We start from the raw sequence: 18,999 nt of genomic DNA, 5'->3' as shown, positions 1-18,999 counted from the left end.
TGTGTTGTTGAGAATCCAAACATTGAAACACGTAGAGAGCCAAGAATCGAATCTCTCGCCCTGTTTTTAAACTACGAAATAATTTTCAACTAAGAACAGACAGCATGTGCAAAAACCGGCTCTCACGACGAGAAAAAAACCACGACAACGCAGTAGCTGCTTCAGAATTAAAAGCAAATTTTCAACAACTGCTGTTTGATGCTTATTGTTGAATAATTAAACGCCTTCGTTCAATCAAAACAATCGTCGAAAACTTTGTTTTAAAAAGTTTGACAGCATTCGTACGGTGCCGAACGAACTTTGCGCACAGTGTGGACGCACCACGTTCTGTCAAAACAAAACAGCCATTCATTTCCATACGTCAGTCGCGTTGCATGCTGAAGTTATTTCACGAGTGATTTTTTCGTGTTCGTTGCGTGCGTATCGGTGAAGATCGCGGGGAGTGCAGTTGCCGTCAACGTAGCAATTCCCTTTTCTGCCCCATCCAAGGGCTTAGCTGAAAGGGAGAAAGGGTAGCTTTCTTTGTGGTGGCTGCCACAACGGAACGACAGAAACGTACTTGCCTGTTTCTAGCCACCATTTCCGGGTACGTCCACTAAAGTTATGCCAACCAAAGGCACACTCCTTCTCCAAATGCAACATTACTTTCAGCTGTGCTACTGTTGTTTTGTCCTTGATAGTGTGTGCGAATTGGAAGTGCAATAGACAGTGCTGTGGTTGTGTGTTATGGCACGCAATTAAAAGAGAACACCCTCAGCTCCGTTATCCAGCCACATGAAAATTTAATTGCCCATCGCCTCTAGCGAGATTTATGATTTGGGGGCATCCATTAGTGTCGTTTTCTCCTCTGACCCAACCTACATGCGAATGCGTTGCATTTGGTAGGGTTGTTCCGATAATTCAAGTTGATTTCCAGTTGAGCTGGGTCTTTCACGTCGAATGGAAATGATAACGTACATGCGCTAAGAACGTGCGATATTGCGAAGAAAAGCATCCTCAATCCCAAATCGACCTTATCAAAAAGTAGCACCGAACCCGATGGTTTTTTATCAGTGTTAGAAACTACTGAAGCAATGTCGTGTCTCTGGTGTCTCTGAGAGATTCGTTGTGCAATCACATGATCTCACCTAACATTCGGTAAGGTATTAGAAGGAAATAGCTTTCAGATCGATAATTGGAGGTTTTTCAATGAAAGTGCATGAAATAAAACACCTGGAGATCATCCCTCGGTATGGGAATTGTACGGAGGTTAAGCATGTTCAATGGTTAGACAGTGGAATGGAAAAGGAATGAAAGGAATATTGGGGGTGACGTAGATTATTGATTTTTCCTTCGCAGTCGCATTACCTGGCCCCTAGCTTGCGTTTGTGTGCGAGAGTTCGTGTATGTGTAGTGCGAGGGAAGGTTTGTTGTGTACAGTTTTATGTGCGCTGCTTTAGTGATATATCTAAGCTTCGTGACGAATGATATTTGACGAGCTCCATTCGTTTCACTTTGTGCATTTGGTGGTACGATTTACCAAACCGCATGTTTGGTTCCTTCCAGCGGCTCATTCGTGTAAAAAGTGCATGTTAACAGCTTGATAAGGAAGTCTAGGACTGTGTAGTGTGCGATAGAGTTTGAAGTCCAAGGTGATCAAGCTCCGTACCTTCAGCGATTAGCGGACGCAAATAGGAAAATCTGTGAAATATTAGCACTGATAGTTGTTTCTATTTTGGCGAAGCTATGGCAAAATAGTTTTTGTCTACACTGCCATGATGCTTCAGTGCGTAATGTTCTGAATGTGTCCTTTATTTTATGACGTGTTAACCAGCTTAGACGCAGCGGTGAAGCACTGCGTAATATACGACCATCACAAAGTAATTGATGTATTTGTTAACAACTATGTACTGTCGAACATAAACACATTCCCAAACAACGCCATTGAATGAAAGCTATGCTAACGTGATTGTAATCTTGCAAAGTTTACTGCACGTGTGATCTAGAGTTATCAGCAGCAGAGGGTAGGACAAACGCTTAACGTGCTGCTAAAGAAACAAATCCCATCAGTGTGGAACGTGTTCTAATGGTTTACTAAAACACAATTTCTTTCAGTACTGAGCTGACACACGATGTCTTCGTTGCGCTACGAGATGGACGACAGCATTGAAAGCGGTCTGCAGCAGCAGTCAGCGTCGGGCAGCGGTCGCAAAAGTGCGCTGAATGCAACGCCAGGCGAAGACCTGTTCAACAACATGATGGGGGCCGACTTTAGCATAAGAAAGCGACGCGTTTGGGCCCCGGAAGAGGTTTCGCTCGCGTCCGAGGATATCGATCTGCTGGACGATGATGACGATTTGGAGGAGGAGGAAGACGATGGGGTCGGCTGCCCGTTACCTTCGACACCGGAGGATAATCAGCTGCTCGAGGCAGAAATGACCGAAGTGCTGAAGGCAGGCGTTCTCTCGGACGAAATTGATCTTGGCGCACTGGCGCACAATGCGGCCGAACAGGCCGAAGAGTTCGTGCGCAAGGTGTGGGAAGCTTCGTGGAAGGTTTGCCACTTCAAAAACCTGCCGGCCTGGCTACAGGATAACGATTTCCTGCATAAGGGCCACCGGCCACCGTTGCCTTCGTTCAGCGCTTGCTTCAAATCCATCTTTCGCATACACACCGAAACCGGCAACATATGGACGCATTTGCTGGGCTGTGTGATGTTTATCGGCGTCGCCGCGTACTTCTTAACGCGCCCATCGTTCGAAATTCAGCTGCAAGAGAAACTCATCTTCCTTACCTTTTTCATTGGCGCGATCATTTGTCTAGGATTTTCGTTCGCCTTCCACACGCTGTGCTGTCACTCGGAAATGGTTGGAAAGCTGTTTTCAAAGTAAGGTTCCGTGGTTCACCGGATCGATTAACGCACGCCAATAATTTCTGTTATCCCTTTCGTCCTTCTCGTTTGTGTCTAGGCTCGATTACTGTGGTATTGCCCTCCTCATCATGGGTTCGTTTGTTCCTTGGCTCTACTATGGGTTCTATTGCCACTATAAGCACAAGCTGATCTACCTGACCGTGGTGATTGTGCTCGGAATTACTTCGATCATTACATCCCTGTGGGATAAGTTTTCTCAACCAAATCTGAGACCGCTCCGTGCTGGTGAGTATGATCGTATGTGCCATATCCTAGCTAGACTAGATCATTACAGCATTCTGTCCTATCCTTCGCAGGTGTATTTATGAGCTTTGGTCTTTCCGGCATCATCCCAGCCATACATTACGTGCTTATGGAAGGATGGTTTAGCAAAATTTCCCAAGCAAGCCTGGGATGGCTCATACTGATGGGACTGCTGTACATTCTTGGCGCCCTTTTCTACGCCTTGCGCGTACCCGAAAGGTGGTTCCCGGGCAAGTGTGACATTTGGGTGAGCGCGAATCTGAGCACAATATTTCGTGCGTATCGTAAATTATGCCCGGCCCGGTAATGCTTCCATTTTTTCTTTGCAGTTCCAATCGCACCAGATATTCCATGTGCTTGTGCTGGTGGCTGCTTTTGTGCACTACCATGGTATCAGCGAAATGGCAATGTATCGAGTAACGGTCGGTGAATGCGATATTCCTCATCAGCATCCTGCTATCAGCTTCTAAACGTGCAAACGCGGTAAGCGAATGTGTGTACGGCCACCATCTGAGCTGATCTGATTCCACAGATCTGATTCCAACCTCTACGGATGAGCATGTTTTACATCACACTCATACAAATCATATTAACATCTCAGTGAAGCAATGAGCAGATCACAGCGTGCGGAATCGGATTTTGCAAGACTTTTGGGAAAAAGGAAGGAAACACAACAGCAGCAGCAGCAGGATAATTTATTGTAGCACTGTATTTGGGCAGGGTAGATGATTTTAAACGCAAATTTTGCCTTGAAATATGAGTAATTTTTGTTTTCGCATAAAGGTTAGTTTGCTATACGAGAGTTTGTTTCGAAATATGATTTTAGTACATATAATTAAAGAAAAAAACTAACCCAGAAACATGTTATTAACTGCTACCATTAATGCTAATCAACAACAACACTAGGTTTACGGTAGTATGTCCCCGACTGGATGAGCAACTTTAAGTAAGTGATTCACAACCAAAACATAGACTCTTTCATCCAAACAATGTTTAGGAACTTCCTGCCCGTCCGACGAAACACAATTAGCTCCAGACGTATCCACTCTTCATTAACGGCAAGCGAAACACTTCTTTGTTTGCATACGGAATGCATTGCAATGGGACCCTAATTGCGAGCAGCTGGGTGATAAATGTCGTCAGTGCTAATCGATTGTGGCATGATGAGTATTAATTTTCACACGCATAGATACAAATAACACATAGGACAAAATTTTTGGGCGGGGTGCATATTGAGTAGACAGGCTTTCCACACATTTATCACGCGGAACTTACTTTAGCAAGCAATTCATACACCATTCAGCAAACGGTAACAAATGTAGCTATTTGGTAAAAAAATATCAAAAATGCTGCAAGAAAATAAAACTGACGCGCGCAAGTCGACAAGCAGCGCAGAAGCTAACGAACATTGGAAGGATGACACACTTCCATGATACTTCCGTGCGTAAAGGGCTTCGCGCCGGGAAGACACATTCTGTTTTGCAATGTTGCTGTGTTGTTGGTTGTGTTCATTGTTTGAATACACATAGGGGGAGCTACAAACAACAGGGTAGTGAGGTAAAAAAAATCAAATAAATCTTGGGAATATGAGGATTTCGCATCAGGATAGACGGGGAGGGAAACATAAATGTTTAATCATTAAGTAAGGGCTAAACCAATTATTACAAACACAAGGCACACGCAAACACACTACATGGTAACACGACAAAAGTGTACGAAGTATGGGAAAGTTAAATACAATTCATGTGTACCGACAAAAACCAAACCAAATGAGTCGTGTTTTGCATTATTTGGCAGAAGATGACAGTTCGGCCCGGTTTCGTACTAGGTTGAAAAAATTCTTTCACATTCTTAGCCATTCCGACACTAACGGGTCCTTTAATTCAGTTTGTTGTCGTTTTATTTATTTCATCAATATTTCATATAAATTGCTATCGACTTGTACGCTTCGCACATGATCATGCAAACTTCAGTACACCATCCACCTCAGCGGAGTCCATATGATGGGGTCATCGACGTCTTTTCCGAGACGGAAAGAAAGAACAATAATCGTATGTGTATAAAGAGTATAGTAGAAAAAATAAAATGCCAATAGATTCCTCTACTAGTTATGCTATTCGCGCTCAACGCCAGTGTAAGGTTAGGTGTTTCGGTTTTTCATTTGAACGCGCTATCATTTGCCTTAATTATTCTTTGCGTCACAAAAAAACTGGACTAAAAACGTCTCCCACTTGTCGCTCCGTTTAATATGCTCCGATTCTTATACAATATACATGTTTTCTTGTTGTGGATGCATCGCTTTGCTTTGAATAAAATGATGAAAGTTAACGAAAATGCAATGTATAATTCACGATGATTTCATTGATTTCGAGCGCAACCGCATTCTCATAACTCATAACAAAGGTAATATATAAGGTCAAATATTTAATATTTGATGGGCAAATGAATCAAATAAAAACAAAAGAAACGAAACGCTAAACTACGTTCGCGAAGATTGCTTGCAAACATATTTATGCTCTTCCCTCTTCCTAATCTAAACAGCCAACAATAGAATGTAATAATGCGACCTATGACAATGCTGCTTACAACAGTTTCCTGTAAATTCTTCATTAAAACGTAATGCTTGATGTTAGGGGAATAATAATGTTAGACTACTGAAAAGGTGAGTTTGGATTCTTCCTAAAACGCCTTATGAAATGGTTCGATGCGTTCGTTCTTGTGTTCATGTAGATTCCATATTCCGACTGCACCATTTACACTGGTAGATTACTTATCTATCGTTAATGCCTTCCGATTCGGCATTTTCCAATCATTCGTTTCCACTAGATCACGTTCGGCCGTAGTCAGCGGAATTGGTCCGCTGGCACATAGAGAAGAAATATTGTTCCACACAGACGGCTACGTTTTTATCCCGTTTGCTTTACCACTATTACGGGTATGAGGGGAGTTTTGGTAGTTGGCTTCAATTCACAAAGTTTAAACCAGCTCCTGTAAGGCGAGTAAAGACTGGCGCAATAGTTCGTACTGCCCTTTAGCGTGCTTTATTTCCAACTCGGCAAGGTCGGTCAAACTGCAAAGGGACATTGGATTTGACGAGAGTACGGTTCTGTTGATTAAGGGCCGATGTCATGTATGCTGTATGATTTACCTCTTCTTAAAGGCAGCCACACGGCGCAATCTAAAGCTGACCAACTCTTCCTTCCCACGTGCCGACATGGATTCAAACTTTTCGCACGCCTGCGTCTGTGCACTTTCCGCCTGCAATGACAATAAACACACGATGATGTTAAAATTCGACGTGCTTTGCTAAGTGTTTGGCTACATTCACAAACGCATGCAACTTTTGTAGAATAAAACCATTCCCACCTCCTGCACTTCCAGCGGCTAAAGGGGCCATCGTGGAAGAAAGCATAAAACGAGAGAAAAAGCGTAGACAAACGGGGAAAGATAGAAACGTACGACGTGAGAAAAAGTATTACGATAAACATGATTAGTGATAGTTGCGGTGCGTGTGTGTGTGCTGGAAGGCCAGTCCGATGTATGCTGTAGTTGTGTTCCGATTGAATGCGGGAGTGTTTTTCTGTTCTTACCGCGTGAACGTCCTTATTCTTGGCCCGCGCCTTTTCCAAGTTTCGGTTGGCAGCTTCGTACGCGGCCAAGCAACGCAAACGACGAATTAACAATGCTTTTGCGGCATTGCTGTCACGCTGATAGTACCGTAGAGTATCGCCAAGCTTAAGATCCTGATCGCTCGCGACACGTCCTTCCATATTCTAGCAAAAGGGAACACACATAGTTGAGTGGTTTCGTCTATAAATGCTGTCTCGAATGCTATCAATACTTACCCTAATTTTCTCAAATATATCAGATGTCTTTGCTAGAAACTTCTCCATTGAACCATGTTCCGCAGTCGATAGTGCTAGCAGCTGCGATGAAATGCGCACATGCGAGTCGGCCACGTCCTTGTGTTTGTTGGTCATTTTCTCCGTCCGTATGGCAGCCTCTTTCAGGTGTCCATGGTACTCACCCAAGAACTGCAGCTCGTGCTCGAAGAAATCGTTGACATCCTTCACCGTAGCTCCGAGGTAGATTTCATCCGTAGTTTTACCGATGCTCTTCACCAAACCGCCAAAGATGTCGAGCTTTTTCTTCATTTTCGCGCACAGATCCTGATCGTACACAAGAAACACCTTCAGGTGTGAATCTTCCCGAAACACCGGATGTGTGGCAAGGCGCGTCAGGAAGACTTCATGCATAGCGACAGTCTTTTTAAAGGTGGCCAAATATTCGGCTTCCAGCTCCTGTTTCATCTTTTTAAACTCTTCCTTGGTCATGTTCCCTTCGCCTTCGCCCAGTCGTTGTAGCTTTTCGCGCGATGCATCGAAATCGGGCCGAGGAGGACAGGGCGGAATAATGTAACCGGCATACTCCTCGTTCTCTTCGAAACGATCGTGCAGCCAAACGAATTCTTCATGCTGTCGAACCACCAGAAAATCGGGCTTGTCAAACCCGGACAGATTGGTGCGCGTGTGGACGGTAAATTTTACCCGTTCCTTTTCGCTCAATGCGTCGGAAATGTCGACCTATAAGTGTAAAAGCGATCGTGAAGCCGGATTTAGCACACGGTGAAACGACATGATTAGGCTCGAACAAATTAATATTGTTGGGTGACTTACTAGTAGCGAGTTCTCCGGAAGGGCGGCCGTCGAGCCAGTGGTGGATCCACCCTCTACGGAACCCTGCCGGGATGCGATAGATTCCGGCGCTGTAACATTCGGGCTGGTCACTTGCTGTGACGATTCATTTTCTTCGATTCCATCCTGCAAAAAATCACACCAAAACGATCACAAAGCCGCCCACATATGCAAGGGTGCTCTTATCAGTGCTATGCGTGATGCATACATTAATGCCTCCATACCGCGGTGCCAGCAAGGCACGCAATTTCCTTATGGTCATTTCTACTCACCATCATCTTTGCTTGATTTTGGATGATTCACTACTTCAGGTTACACTACACCCGTATTGGTTTTTCTTCTTTTGCAAGAAGTTGAATATGTGGCTTGGAAACAAAGAAAAATACAGTTCAGCTAATACTGATAAACCAAATAGTTAAACGAAACTAATTTGATGAATCAGTAGTGCGGTGCACCGAGATATACTGCTGCCGGGGTACGCTGAGTTGCAAAATATCAACAACTGAAAGTAATGACTAATGTATCTTCACACCCCTACAATCCATCAAGGGTTTCACGCAATAGGGGCTGATTTATGCCACTCTGTGACTCGATAATTATTTTCTCTACTATCTTCCTACTGTTGTTCTCTGCAAAAGACCTCGTCAGCACAATACGTATTGTAAACTTCAGCTTTCGACAGATAAATTGATACGAACGAAGTGGTGTGTATGCGGGCGGATGCGTGAATGTGTGTGAGTGCGTGATTGCGCATGGGTTGGTTTTGTATTTGTCAAAACGAATAACGGTAACCTTCATCTGTTCACGAACTTTGACACAATACAATCGATTACGAAATAGTTTATGTAACAGGAGTTTGAAATCTAAATTTTGCATATCTTAAAAAGTTTTGGAGAACTATATTCTTACGACGATAAATGAGACAAACATTAAAAGTCCCAATGAATCCGGCAAACTGACAGTCAAGGAGAGAAATGTCAATTGGCAAACAAACAACAATAACGCTTCTGCTTTTGTTTGTAGGCAAAAAAAACCAAGCAAGCCCGGTGCCTTGGATATAATCCTGCAAATCGGTACAGGATGGAAATTTCAGCAATAGAAGATCTTAAAATTGTCCCAGATGTAGTGCAACCATATCCAGATCCGTCCGTGGGTCGCGAAGGTGTCATCGTAATAGACAATGGTTCGTTCAATTGTCGTGTCGGTTGGATGCTAAAGGAAAAACCTGCGTTGATATTTCGCAATCTGCTGGCCAAACCTCGGAAGGATCGCACCAAAAAAGATATCGATGTTGCGACGGTTCCCGTAACGCAGATCGGTAACGATATAGTAAACATCGAGGCGATGCGCTTGCAGTTGCGCACCCAATTCGATCGTAATGTCGTAACACACTACAATGTGCAGGAACAAATTTTTGACTACATTTTCACAAAGCTCGGCATTAACTCCGAAAATGGAGTACCTCACAAGGTGATGATAACGGAGTGCTTATTCAATCCAAACTACTGTCGCAGTTTGATGTCGGAGCTCCTCTTCGAATGCTATGACATACCGGGCTTGTCGTATGGGGTGGACAGTTTGTTCAGCTACTACGCAAATCAACGACCGAAACATGGTCTCATCATTGCCACCGGGTACCATACGACGCATGTTATACCGGTCATGAATGGTCGCATCGTCGTAGAAAACATACGGCGTATCAACATAGGCGGATCGAATATGATTGCGTTCCTGCACCGTTGCCTGCAGCTAAAGTACACCTTCCATTTAAACGCCATCACGTTGAGCCGATCGGAGGTTTTGTTACACAAATATGGTGAATTCGCGTACGACTACATGGCAGCGTTACAAAATTGGGCTTCCCTTGAGTACTATGAGCAGAACGTGAAGAAAATTCAGCTACCGTTTAATCAGACAACGACGACCGCAACACTGACTACTGAGCAAAAGTTTGAGAAGAAAAAGGAGCTTTCAAGGCGCTTGGTTGAAGTCAATGCAAGACGCCGTGAGGAACGTTTGGCACAGGATGAAGAGCTGCTCATACAGCTGCAGCAGTTGGAGGAGTCTGCAGAGGATGGAGATGACATTCGCGAGAGTCTGGCAGAGCACAGTCTCAAAGATGTAGGCGAGCTGAAGCGAATGATAAACACCGTGAACTCTAGAATCGATAAAATGCGCCAAAAAATGAATACCTCTACAGCTAGCAGCTCTCATCATATACCATCCGAGTCGGATAAATTGTTACAACCCCCACCAAATATGACTGTGGCCGAATGGGTTGAAGAAACACGCCGCAAACGGGACGCAATTATAGACAAGCGACAAGCCCGACGGCAACGGAAGCAGGACCTCGCCAAGCGACGGACGGCTGCTGCACAGGAACGTATGCGCATCATTTCACACTTGGCTCGTAAGGAGAAAGGAAGCGATGATTTTGGAATGCGAGACGAGGACTGGGATGTGTACAAACAGATCAGCCGCGATGAAGATAGTGACAATGAGAACGAAAACGAACGCTTGCTGGAGTGTGAAATTATTCTCAAACAGTACGATGCCACATATGAGGATCCGTTGTTAACGATGGCTGGCAATGCGGCCGAGCTGTACCAGTTGCACGTCGGCGTGGAACGTATCCGTGCGCCGGAAATTCTTTTCCAGCCGAGTATAATCGGCAGCTACGAGGCAGGGCTTGCAGAAACGATCGATTTTGTGCTAAAACTATTTCCAGCCAACCAACGGTACTGTTTGGTGGAAAATATTTTCCTTACCGGAGGATGTGCAAAGATCCGTGGTTTGAAGGACCGGCTATCGCGAGAGATGAGAGAAATGTTGCCATTTGAGGCTAGATTTGAGATCGAAATTGCCCGCGATCCGATATTGGACGCGTGGAACGGAGCGAGTAAATTTTGCCTAACGGAAACGTTTCGCCAATCACTAATCACGCGTTCAATGTACGAAGAGTGTGGAGGAGAGTACATAAAGGAACATGTCAATGGGAACGTATATTTTCCGACTCCAACAGTTTCTGATGAGCAGATGATTAGTTAAGATCCTCACTAGTGTGAACATTGAAATCGAATAAAATTGATTTAGATTTGAAAATGTTGTCTTTTATTTTGTCCATGTCTGATGAAATCCTCTTAGCTGTGTTCGAGCGGAAGAATGAACAGAAATATGTTTTTTTCCCGTATGTGGAAGGAGAACGGAGGGACTGCTATAATGATGATCATTACGAGCTGTATAAAAACGCACTATCGTACAGTGAATTGGATTCAAATCAACTATCTAAAAATTGGTGTCATAATTTGACGATCACTTCCATTTGCTCTGTAGAATAAATGTTAATGTCACTGTAGAGTAAATGCGCCTTACAAACTCGCTCTGGATGGCACGTAAAGTGGTAACGATCGGTTTAACGACCAAATTCTCCTATTGTACAATCTACAACCTATTGTGGACCACTAGTTTAGAGACGAAAAGAAAGAAACTTCAATGTTTCAAAATCTCTTTAAACATTAAACAACAACTACTAGTTTAGGGGACTCTCGTAGCAAGCCAATACCGCGAGGCTGTTGTAACGCCTTTTAGATAAATAAGTTTAGATCAATTATTTTGTATGACCAAATAGTTTCTTTTTAGCTGTAGGAACTAAAGTTTTATTGAACAAGCTCCCACAAAAACAATCGTGTGTCGCTAGGATGCACTAACGGAAAATTCGTTTTCCTACACGTTGGGCCATTACGTTTGACAGTTTAGCCCAATTGTTCCAAAGCTTTAATAAAAAAAAACACACACACAGTTGTCAGAGTACTGCCTCATTACTTTGGTTTCGCTGTGCAAAGCCAGAAGGCCAGCTGAAGCAAAACAAGTGTTATTTTTCTGTTGTGATCTTCGTTTTATCGGTGAAGGACCGGTGCAATATAGTCGTGCTAAGGCCGTGATCGTTTATTTGGGTGTCTTTTTTCGTTCCTGTAATCTGCACACGTTACTGCTCCGTTATCAGCTCAGGGTTTAAAGTGATCTTTCGTGTTTGTGAAGTGAATCGAACATCAATAGTACGCTGTACAGGTTTGGGAAAATTGTCATCGTATGTTCGTGTGAGGGGACAAAGTGCAATTTTGGTGGGGCTAGAAGAATTGGGAATTAAAAAAAACCTACGGATCCATTGCACCCGATACGCAATTGAAGTTGGAAGTTGTTCGGGCTGAAACACTGTACGCTCCGTGTCGATGTCTTTTGCAACTCCCTCCTAGATTATTTGTTTAGGAGAGAAGGGAAGCTGGATGCTTGCAGGAACTGCGAAAGCGAACCGAGCTAAAGAGTGACACAGTGGATTACTGGAAATAGCGGAAGGGATGATGAGTTGGTGAAACTGCACGCACAAGGCTAGAAATAAGGCTATTCAACCGTAAACCGTAGTAAACCCGTTGCGTATGTTGAGTGTCCGTCGTGAAGCATGAAGAAGGAAATGCGAGTGCAAACAAAGTAGGACAGTACGGGAATGCCAAATTCTTTCGAATTTTGCCGTAATTGTTTGAGACGCTGTGGAGGATGTTTCAAGGCATAATCTTCAACGAATTACGAAACAAGCAGGCTATGGAATAAAGTAAATATCTGCTACGACAGGGGTGTAAACAATCCAACACCAAGTAGTTCAGCGATGTTACGACTAACCAGCGAATGAAAACGATTGATAGTCCGACTTCGTAACGCAGGAAAGTGATCGCATCGGACTTCCACACGGAATCACGTAAATCCGAACGCGTTGGAGCTATTAATTTGACCCCGATTGCGTAACCCAACGATAATAAGTGGTCTAGGGAACCTTTTACGATACCTTGAAGTCACCGTGTGAAGCTCCATCCTACGACTGCTGAGTGTGATTAGCTAAAGTTCGAAATACGAACACGCCACAATCGACGTGCTGGCAATATTCTCAAATGCAGAGTAGGCCGATTCGATCGCAAAATGTCGATTGAGCAACGATTTAATGCGGCTGTTAATGTGATCAGGGGACTGCCAAAGAATGGTAAGCATATTAATCCATCATTTAAAAAAAAAAACAGATGTTGTTCATCCAAAGAGGACGATGAATCGGCCAAAGGTACAGTATCTTATCGGACAAATTGTTTGTTTTCAGTATTGACGGTCACATCCGATAAGATTACAATGGTAGTAGATAATAAACGAGCCGAAAAGTTTATGAATGTGTATTTGCGTGATGAAAGAGATATTGATTATTGATGAATATTTAAGGAAAACAAAATCAATATACTTCACCTAAGTGAACAACTTGAATTAAACAGTTAAAAATCAATGATCAAGGCGGTTTGAATTGAATTGAATTTGAATACCTCTTTTATAACGTTTTTTTACGCATTATTTTTTTTAGTTCGAAAACTACGAAGTAAAATATCGTGCCACTATATGTAACGCACATAAGCAAGGTCCTCCATAAATTAGCGTACAAATTTGCACATACATCAAGTTGCGCCAGAGTTTGAATAAACGTTGGACTTTCTTCCAAGCGCCAAACCCCTTCCTATGGGTGCGTACAATGCTGAAGCGAAATGGAACAAAAGTGTCCGCCACCACACTAGCAGAGGTTTAACCTTCATGGATGCCTCGAAGAATTAAGTGGCGCAAAACAAGTGACTTGCAGGTTGCAACCGACGAATTCAGCGATATAAAAACCGTTTTTGACACCCATGGCCGAAGCGGCAGGAGATTCAGCCATCGCAACCGTGTGTAGGGTAACAATATTCAACTAAAGTGTCTTTGGTGCTCATGTACCAAACGAAGCCGCACTAAGTAGCAAGGCCAAACAGAGTTTTACGTTTTTTTGCTAGAATAAAACCGCACAATACTTGTGGAACACAAATTGGGGTTTGGTGACCAGACATTTGTTTTATGTTACACTCTTGTTGGTGTGGGAAAATGTTGTTAAATACTTTAAATTCTTTTTTTGTTACTTACTGGAAATTAATTCTTTAATTTTTATATTTCATTTTCCATTAGGACCATATCAACCGAGCAATGATATGTTACTACGATTCTATTCATACTTCAAGCAGGCCACAAAAGGAAAATGTTGTGAACGTAAACCGGCCTTCTGGGATGTTGTTAATCGGTGAGTGAACGGTATTCCAAAAAATCGCCTGTGCCTATATCAATCGTTCTATTTCGATTGTTTTACCAACAGTGCCAAATGGGACGCTTGGAATCGGTTAGGTGACATGGAGAAGGAAGTGGCTATGCAAAAATATGTCGACGAATTGAAAAAGGTATAACCTGCTGGATGAGCTGGATGTGGTTTGTTAGTAGTGGAATCTAATCTAATGTTTGCATCCATAAACGAATATTTTAGATTGTTGAAACGATGTCCTATACTGACAATGTGGCCAACTTTATGGAGTACAGCATGAGCGATCTAGACAACGTGAGCATTCAGGATTTGGAAATGGTTGCACCGGAAGCAATCAAAAAGGTTCGCTCACGACCCAACTCACCATTTGCATCGCGAGAAGCCAGTCCGAATCGACTGTCGCCAGTTACACCTTCGCCTCCACCAATGATGTCCTCGCAGACTGTAGCGATGGTAAATGGACATGTGCATAAGCCAATGGCGATCAATGGATACACCCATAACACTAACGGTTATCACACCGGACAGAATCAACATCATCAGACGAATGGTGTCGTTTCGTCGACGCTCAGTAACGGTGCTAGCTCTGGGCCGTCCGAGCTAAGCGACGACGAGTACATCGACACGTACGATGATGACTTTGAAAGCGAAACAACTACCATGTTCCGTCCAATTGAGGCCGTAAATCACGTCCATTACTATCAGAATGGCGTGTCCAATACGGCGGGCAACGGGCTGCCCTTGGTTAACGGTGGAGGACCGTTCCTGCACGGCTCGGAAGGAGCTGGATTTATGCGCAATGATGTGGCGGCTCAGATTACGCGAACGATCGAACGGCTAAATATCAGCGTACAGCAAGTCAATAACCGTGTGAGCGCAATCGAACAATCCGTGGCTGAATTGCAACAGCAACAGCAACAAGCCGCAAAAATGCGTGCTTCCTCCGTGCGGTCGTCACGACCCACCTGGTGGCCTTTTGCCGAAATTTCGCCCGGACTGTTGGCATTTGTGATCCTTTGGCCGCTGGTGATCAATCGAATAACTGGCAGCTGGGTACAGCGAAAGAATCACTGAAAACGTGTGAAAACATTTAATATCGTCTCATCCGACAGTTGTCGCTAATGCTTTATAGTCGGAAGCCAATCGTATTGCTGGACGATAGAACAAAAAAAGGAGTTGTGAATAGTTATAACGTTTAGCCGAACACATTGCAGCGTTTTTATTCGCTTAGTAAGTAGACCCTTCAACCAGTGCAAATAACACTGTCGTACTATGGCGCCGTAGCATGACTAGCCGATACCGTTTGATGTTTCATTTTGTCGCAAGACCAAATTGCAATATTTTGCTACGCAATCACTTGCACGCTTCAAACGACGAGTAACAAACTAAAGCAAAGTGCAGCTTGTGCGAACAGCATAATATGGATAGTTCGGATCGGCAACTGAATGCAATAGATTTTGGTTTTGTAAATGTGAAGAATTAGTCGAAAACAACATTCCATTACATCCAACGCTGATGTACGGAAACGTTAGAAGTTTCTACGGACGGGAAGCTAGCAGTGAAGTAGCAGTTTTGCTGTAAAACCTGGTAATTTATCTATGTCTCAACACGATTATGTAATAGCCGAAGAATAAGTGCAATTTTTATGTAATTCGTTGTTACTGTGCTGACTATAATATAGCATATAATTATATTGTGCTGTTTGTAATGGACATTAAGACAATTGTTTTATGGTGCGGACACTTTTGTTATTGCAGTTATCCTTTTTTTTATTTGTTTGTTATCATTATCCTTTTGGATTGTATAAGAAGATATTATTCGTTATGTAAGGTTTGGGTTTTCTTTTTGGTGACATTATGGAATTTTGCAGTTAAGAGAAGAAAAATCAAGTGATGGGTGGTCATAAATTAGAGGAAATTCGAGCGAGCAGGAGAGCGCAAAAATATTGGTTCTGTGCGATAGCAAATGATACATTTACAGCGATAGTTAGGCTTTTGCTATGGGTAGGCGCATTGATAGAGAAATTGTAATAAATCTACAATTGTTCTTATGGTTCGATACTAATAAAGGAAGCGCTATTAAATGAAAACAAACATATGAGCTACTTTGAACACGGTAACCATATCTAAAATTTAATGTGCTGTTTAGGCACATGGTTAATATATGTTTGAACGAAATAAGCTGGAAAGTGATAAAAGAAAACATGTTTATTATGCATGAACCGATACCATTGATTTATTAGTAGATTAAGAATTTTCTTAATTCGAGATGATTTAAATTTTTAACAACTTATCAAATTTAATGAAGGTGTGGAAACCTTCGTATATTTAATCTCGTAGATACATTTATCATGTTGCAGAAGTCATAAAAGCAACGAAATCTCCTTCAGCTGTTCAGGTGCGCAGTAAACAGCTAATTTCCTTTTCAAGAAAGATTCGAACGAAATACAAAATTGACAAGCAGTTCTCCGTTTTGTCAAAATTAAAAGTTAAAAATGGCGAATGTATTGTTTCTGAACGGCTGATGTTTTCTGCAGTGCACTGTGGATTGGTGCTGTCATTCTTTGACACAAGATTCATATAAACAATAAACCGAGGAACGTGTTTCTTTGTCACAATATGGATTTTGCTAAGAATATTTTACAAAAATATGGCTGGAAAGAAGGTATTGTGACTAACCGAATAGTTGAACGATTCGCAATCTCTTTTGAACGTCAATCAACGTCCTCTTTCAGGCGATGGGCTAGGTAAAAACATGAATGGCATTGCGGTTCCCATCAGTGTCAGTATGAAGAGAAGCACTAGCGGAATCGGAGCAAATCAATTGAGTGCGGCAACTAACAACTGGTGGGAACGTGTTTACAATGAGGCGGCCAGCAATATAGAGATACAATCCGGTGGCAAGAAAAACAAAACCGGCGAGGTTACCCTTCAGCAGGTGAACAAAGACGCGGTTGAGATTACCACCAAAAGTTATTCCGTAAACAAATTGAAGCGAATGAATCAGAATGGCTCCAAGTATGGGAACGTATTCCTTAAAGCTTCTACGTTGTTGGGAAATACGGGTCGCGAGGAAGAGGATCCAGAACACATCCGTACGGAGGATATCCAGTTTAATCCCGTAAAAACTCTTACGGACGAGGAGTTGTTCGCAGCGTGTGGTGGTCGAACGGCCCACAAGTAAGCTAGAGTTGAGTTAGGTAATTTGTTGAAAGTGATAAATATGAAATCTTCTTGTTTCATTCGCCCAGAGGTGCTCGTCATGGGTTGGGTCTGAAAGGTAAGCTGGCACGGATCGACGAACAGAACAATAAGCTCATGCAGCAGTTGGAAAGCCAATCATTCGAAGCTGTGATAAAATCTAACGACTGGCAGGTACAGCTATCTAAAAATGGGCGCAAAAAATCGAAAAAACAGAAACGAAACGTACAAAGGTGGATTGAGCACAGTTCAGCGGATGTGGATGAGGAGGTGAAGGATATGGTCCATCATGCAGATTACGTGGTGGCGAAAAACAAAAAGAAAAAGAAAGCCCAACAAAAAACTGACCAAGAGCTCGCAGATGAAATGGTGAGCATGTTTGCGGGATTACCGGAAGAAAGTGGCGCTGAAGAGAATGAACCGGAGGTACAGAAACCAAAAGCGAAACGCAAATCAAAAAAGGCTCTATGTTTGAATGCTGAATTAGAACTTCTGAGTGAAAAAATTCGTAAACTGGACCACAGTTCGGTGACGATTAAAAAAAAGGACAAAAAGAAAGTGAACAAACTTAAACAGGCGATGAGCGGCGTTGGTGACGACGATTCTGCTACGCTTGATCCGGCTGCCAAGTATCGCAAGGATTATCGTACCGACTTGAAACAAAACAATCGTTTGCTCAAAACGCTGGTGCATCACGAAGTTGTGGAAGAAAAGCTCGTCAAAAAGCCGGTGGCGTTGCTGCGATCTGACTCCAGTGACCAGGAGGAAGAGGACGTAGTGCAGCGCGTAAACGACGAGCAGAATCAGTACAGGTCGAAAATGCGAGCCACAGTGCCAAAGATAAACATTATCGAACCAACGGAAGATGATTGTTTTGCCATGGGGCAGAGCCTAAAAGAGCGTCATAAGAACGACGTGAAGCGTGTGGGTAATCGAACCTCGAGCGGGAAACGCAAGAAAACGAAGAAAAGAGAGCGTCAATTGGCACAGCTAGCGGACAAATTGTCCAAAAATTTGTAAACGAAAAGCAATAATTTCTTATCAACACCAACAAGTGGTATGGCTCTAATTTGAAATGGAACCCATATACCGTATTTTCACATGTCTAACATCATCTTTTGTATCCACAATTTTAAAGTATCAAGGTGGGACTGGTATTATACATGAGATATAATGCTATTATTCCACTCTTTTTGTGCCAGATCTGAAGAAAAAAAATAACAAAAACAGATTTGGTGTTGTTACACACGCAAAAATACGGTATGCAGCTGATCGAATGAAACGACTGGCGTTTTATTCTGTTGCTGCATTTGTTTCAGAAAGGCAATTTCGGTGCATCTCATGGATACCATATACTTATCCACGTGAACATAATAAAGTGCATCTTGAAATGCAACGCCAGCAGCACAATACAACTGTAGTTAATAATCAGATGACAATTCTTTTGTATTGGGGGAATTGACTCACTTGACCTTTCATTACTTTCAGGTTCAAAAACAGTATCAACCCTATTAAAATCGTTTGGTGGTGATCCCTAATTCCCAACGCCCTAACTGCTTTGAATTTTTGAACGTGGTAAGAGTATACTCAGCGTTTTAGTCGGGAAACGAGCGAAAACAAACGGGTATTAAATGGAAAAAATAATGTAAAGAACATTTCTTCAGGTAACTTGAGTCGAACAATATTTATTGTTCACTTTATATTAGCAGTTCCTTTATCACTGTCATGCACATCGCGTCCAAATGTTTGACTACCCTGTACTATTTGAGAGGCCGTGGTGGCTAACTTCGTAACTTCATCAAATGT

General features: G+C 42.8%; 5 protein-coding genes across 7 annotated transcripts; 4 read left to right on the top strand and 1 right to left on the bottom strand.

Annotated features, from left to right (window-relative positions):
- The first annotated feature begins 399 nt into the window (after nucleotides 1-399).
- Nucleotides 400-4,913, top strand: LOC128304047 (adiponectin receptor protein). Of its 2 annotated transcripts, none has more exons than XM_053041173.1 (5): nucleotides 400-586; nucleotides 2,095-2,866; nucleotides 2,949-3,136; nucleotides 3,208-3,401; nucleotides 3,484-4,913. In XM_053041173.1, the coding sequence occupies exons 2-5, from the start codon at nucleotides 2,112-2,114 to the stop codon at nucleotides 3,622-3,624; spliced, it is 1,278 nt and encodes a 425-aa protein (XP_052897133.1). In that variant the 5' UTR covers nucleotides 400-586; nucleotides 2,095-2,111; the 3' UTR covers nucleotides 3,625-4,913. The 2 variants fall into 2 exon arrangements, with proteins under 2 accessions (XP_052897133.1, XP_052897141.1); XM_053041181.1 differs by lacking the exon at nucleotides 400-586 and adding an exon at nucleotides 1,888-2,003.
- Nucleotides 4,914-5,028: 115 nt separating this feature from the next.
- LOC128310239 (sorting nexin-6) lies at nucleotides 5,029-8,553 on the bottom strand. 2 transcript variants are annotated; one of them, XM_053046829.1, is made up of 7 exons: nucleotides 8,121-8,553; nucleotides 7,831-7,974; nucleotides 7,000-7,737; nucleotides 6,745-6,927; nucleotides 6,521-6,538; nucleotides 6,303-6,412; nucleotides 5,029-6,224 (listed from the first exon to the last, which is right to left on the bottom strand). In XM_053046829.1, the coding sequence occupies exons 1-7, from the start codon at nucleotides 8,124-8,126 to the stop codon at nucleotides 6,131-6,133; spliced, it is 1,293 nt and encodes a 430-aa protein (XP_052902789.1). In that variant the 5' UTR covers nucleotides 8,127-8,553; the 3' UTR covers nucleotides 5,029-6,130. The 2 variants fall into 2 exon arrangements, with proteins under 2 accessions (XP_052902789.1, XP_052902790.1); XM_053046830.1 differs by lacking the exon at nucleotides 6,521-6,538.
- A 297-nt stretch (nucleotides 8,554-8,850) lies between these two features.
- LOC128297205 (actin-related protein 5) lies at nucleotides 8,851-10,916 on the top strand. The gene has a single exon (XM_053032806.1). The coding sequence runs from the start codon at nucleotides 8,929-8,931 to the stop codon at nucleotides 10,894-10,896; it is 1,968 nt and encodes a 655-aa protein (XP_052888766.1). The 5' UTR covers nucleotides 8,851-8,928; the 3' UTR covers nucleotides 10,897-10,916.
- A 790-nt stretch (nucleotides 10,917-11,706) lies between these two features.
- On the top strand, nucleotides 11,707-16,074 carry LOC128309445 (acyl-CoA-binding domain-containing protein 5). The gene is made up of 5 exons (XM_053045836.1): nucleotides 11,707-11,916; nucleotides 12,442-12,877; nucleotides 13,867-13,978; nucleotides 14,051-14,132; nucleotides 14,216-16,074. The coding sequence occupies exons 2-5, from the start codon at nucleotides 12,817-12,819 to the stop codon at nucleotides 15,065-15,067; spliced, it is 1,107 nt and encodes a 368-aa protein (XP_052901796.1). The 5' UTR covers nucleotides 11,707-11,916; nucleotides 12,442-12,816; the 3' UTR covers nucleotides 15,068-16,074.
- Nucleotides 16,075-16,577: 503 nt separating this feature from the next.
- Nucleotides 16,578-18,593, top strand: LOC128296694 (G patch domain-containing protein 4). The gene is made up of 3 exons (XM_053032158.1): nucleotides 16,578-16,657; nucleotides 16,728-17,172; nucleotides 17,244-18,593. The coding sequence occupies exons 1-3, from the start codon at nucleotides 16,612-16,614 to the stop codon at nucleotides 18,211-18,213; spliced, it is 1,461 nt and encodes a 486-aa protein (XP_052888118.1). The 5' UTR covers nucleotides 16,578-16,611; the 3' UTR covers nucleotides 18,214-18,593.
- The last annotated feature ends 406 nt before the right edge of the window (nucleotides 18,594-18,999 follow it).

The sequence above is a fragment of the Anopheles moucheti genome, chromosome 2 (genome assembly GCF_943734755.1).
Source record: "Anopheles moucheti chromosome 2, idAnoMoucSN_F20_07, whole genome shotgun sequence".
Classification (NCBI taxonomy): Eukaryota; Metazoa; Arthropoda; class Insecta; order Diptera; family Culicidae; genus Anopheles; species Anopheles moucheti.
Note: the sequence above shows the minus strand (reverse complement) of the source record. Positions and strands in the feature narration are given on the sequence as shown.

Bases quoted from the DNA above. Each gene is read 5' to 3' on its own strand.
- LOC128296694 (XM_053032158.1), top strand. From the start codon at position 16,612: ATGGATTTTGCTAAGAATATTTTACAAAAATATGGCTGGAAAGAAG. The intron at 16,658-16,727 runs GTATTGTGACTA...GTCCTCTTTCAG, and splicing joins AAAATATGGCTGGAAAGAAG to GCGATGGGCTAGGTAAAAAC. The intron at 17,173-17,243 runs GTAAGCTAGAGT...TCATTCGCCCAG, and splicing joins GGTGGTCGAACGGCCCACAA to AGGTGCTCGTCATGGGTTGG.
- LOC128297205 (XM_053032806.1), top strand. From the start codon at position 8,929: ATGGAAATTTCAGCAATAGAAGATCTTAAAATTGTCCCAGATGTAGTG.
- LOC128310239 (XM_053046829.1), bottom strand. The intron at 6,928-6,999 runs GTAAGTATTGAT...CCCTTTTGCTAG, and splicing joins ATATATTTGAGAAAATTAGG to AATATGGAAGGACGTGTCGC. The intron at 6,225-6,302 runs GTAAATCATACA...GTCCCTTTGCAG, and splicing joins GTGGCTGCCTTTAAGAAGAG to TTTGACCGACCTTGCCGAGT.
- LOC128309445 (XM_053045836.1), top strand. From the start codon at position 12,817: ATGTCGATTGAGCAACGATTTAATGCGGCTGTTAATGTGATCAGGGGA. The intron at 13,979-14,050 runs GTGAGTGAACGG...TTTTACCAACAG, and splicing joins TTCTGGGATGTTGTTAATCG to TGCCAAATGGGACGCTTGGA. The intron at 14,133-14,215 runs GTATAACCTGCT...CGAATATTTTAG, and splicing joins ATGTCGACGAATTGAAAAAG to ATTGTTGAAACGATGTCCTA.
- LOC128304047 (XM_053041173.1), top strand. From the start codon at position 2,112: ATGTCTTCGTTGCGCTACGAGATGGACGACAGCATTGAAAGCGGTCTG. The intron at 3,137-3,207 runs GTGAGTATGATC...TATCCTTCGCAG, and splicing joins TCTGAGACCGCTCCGTGCTG to GTGTATTTATGAGCTTTGGT. The intron at 3,402-3,483 runs GTGAGCGCGAAT...TTTTCTTTGCAG, and splicing joins CGGGCAAGTGTGACATTTGG to TTCCAATCGCACCAGATATT.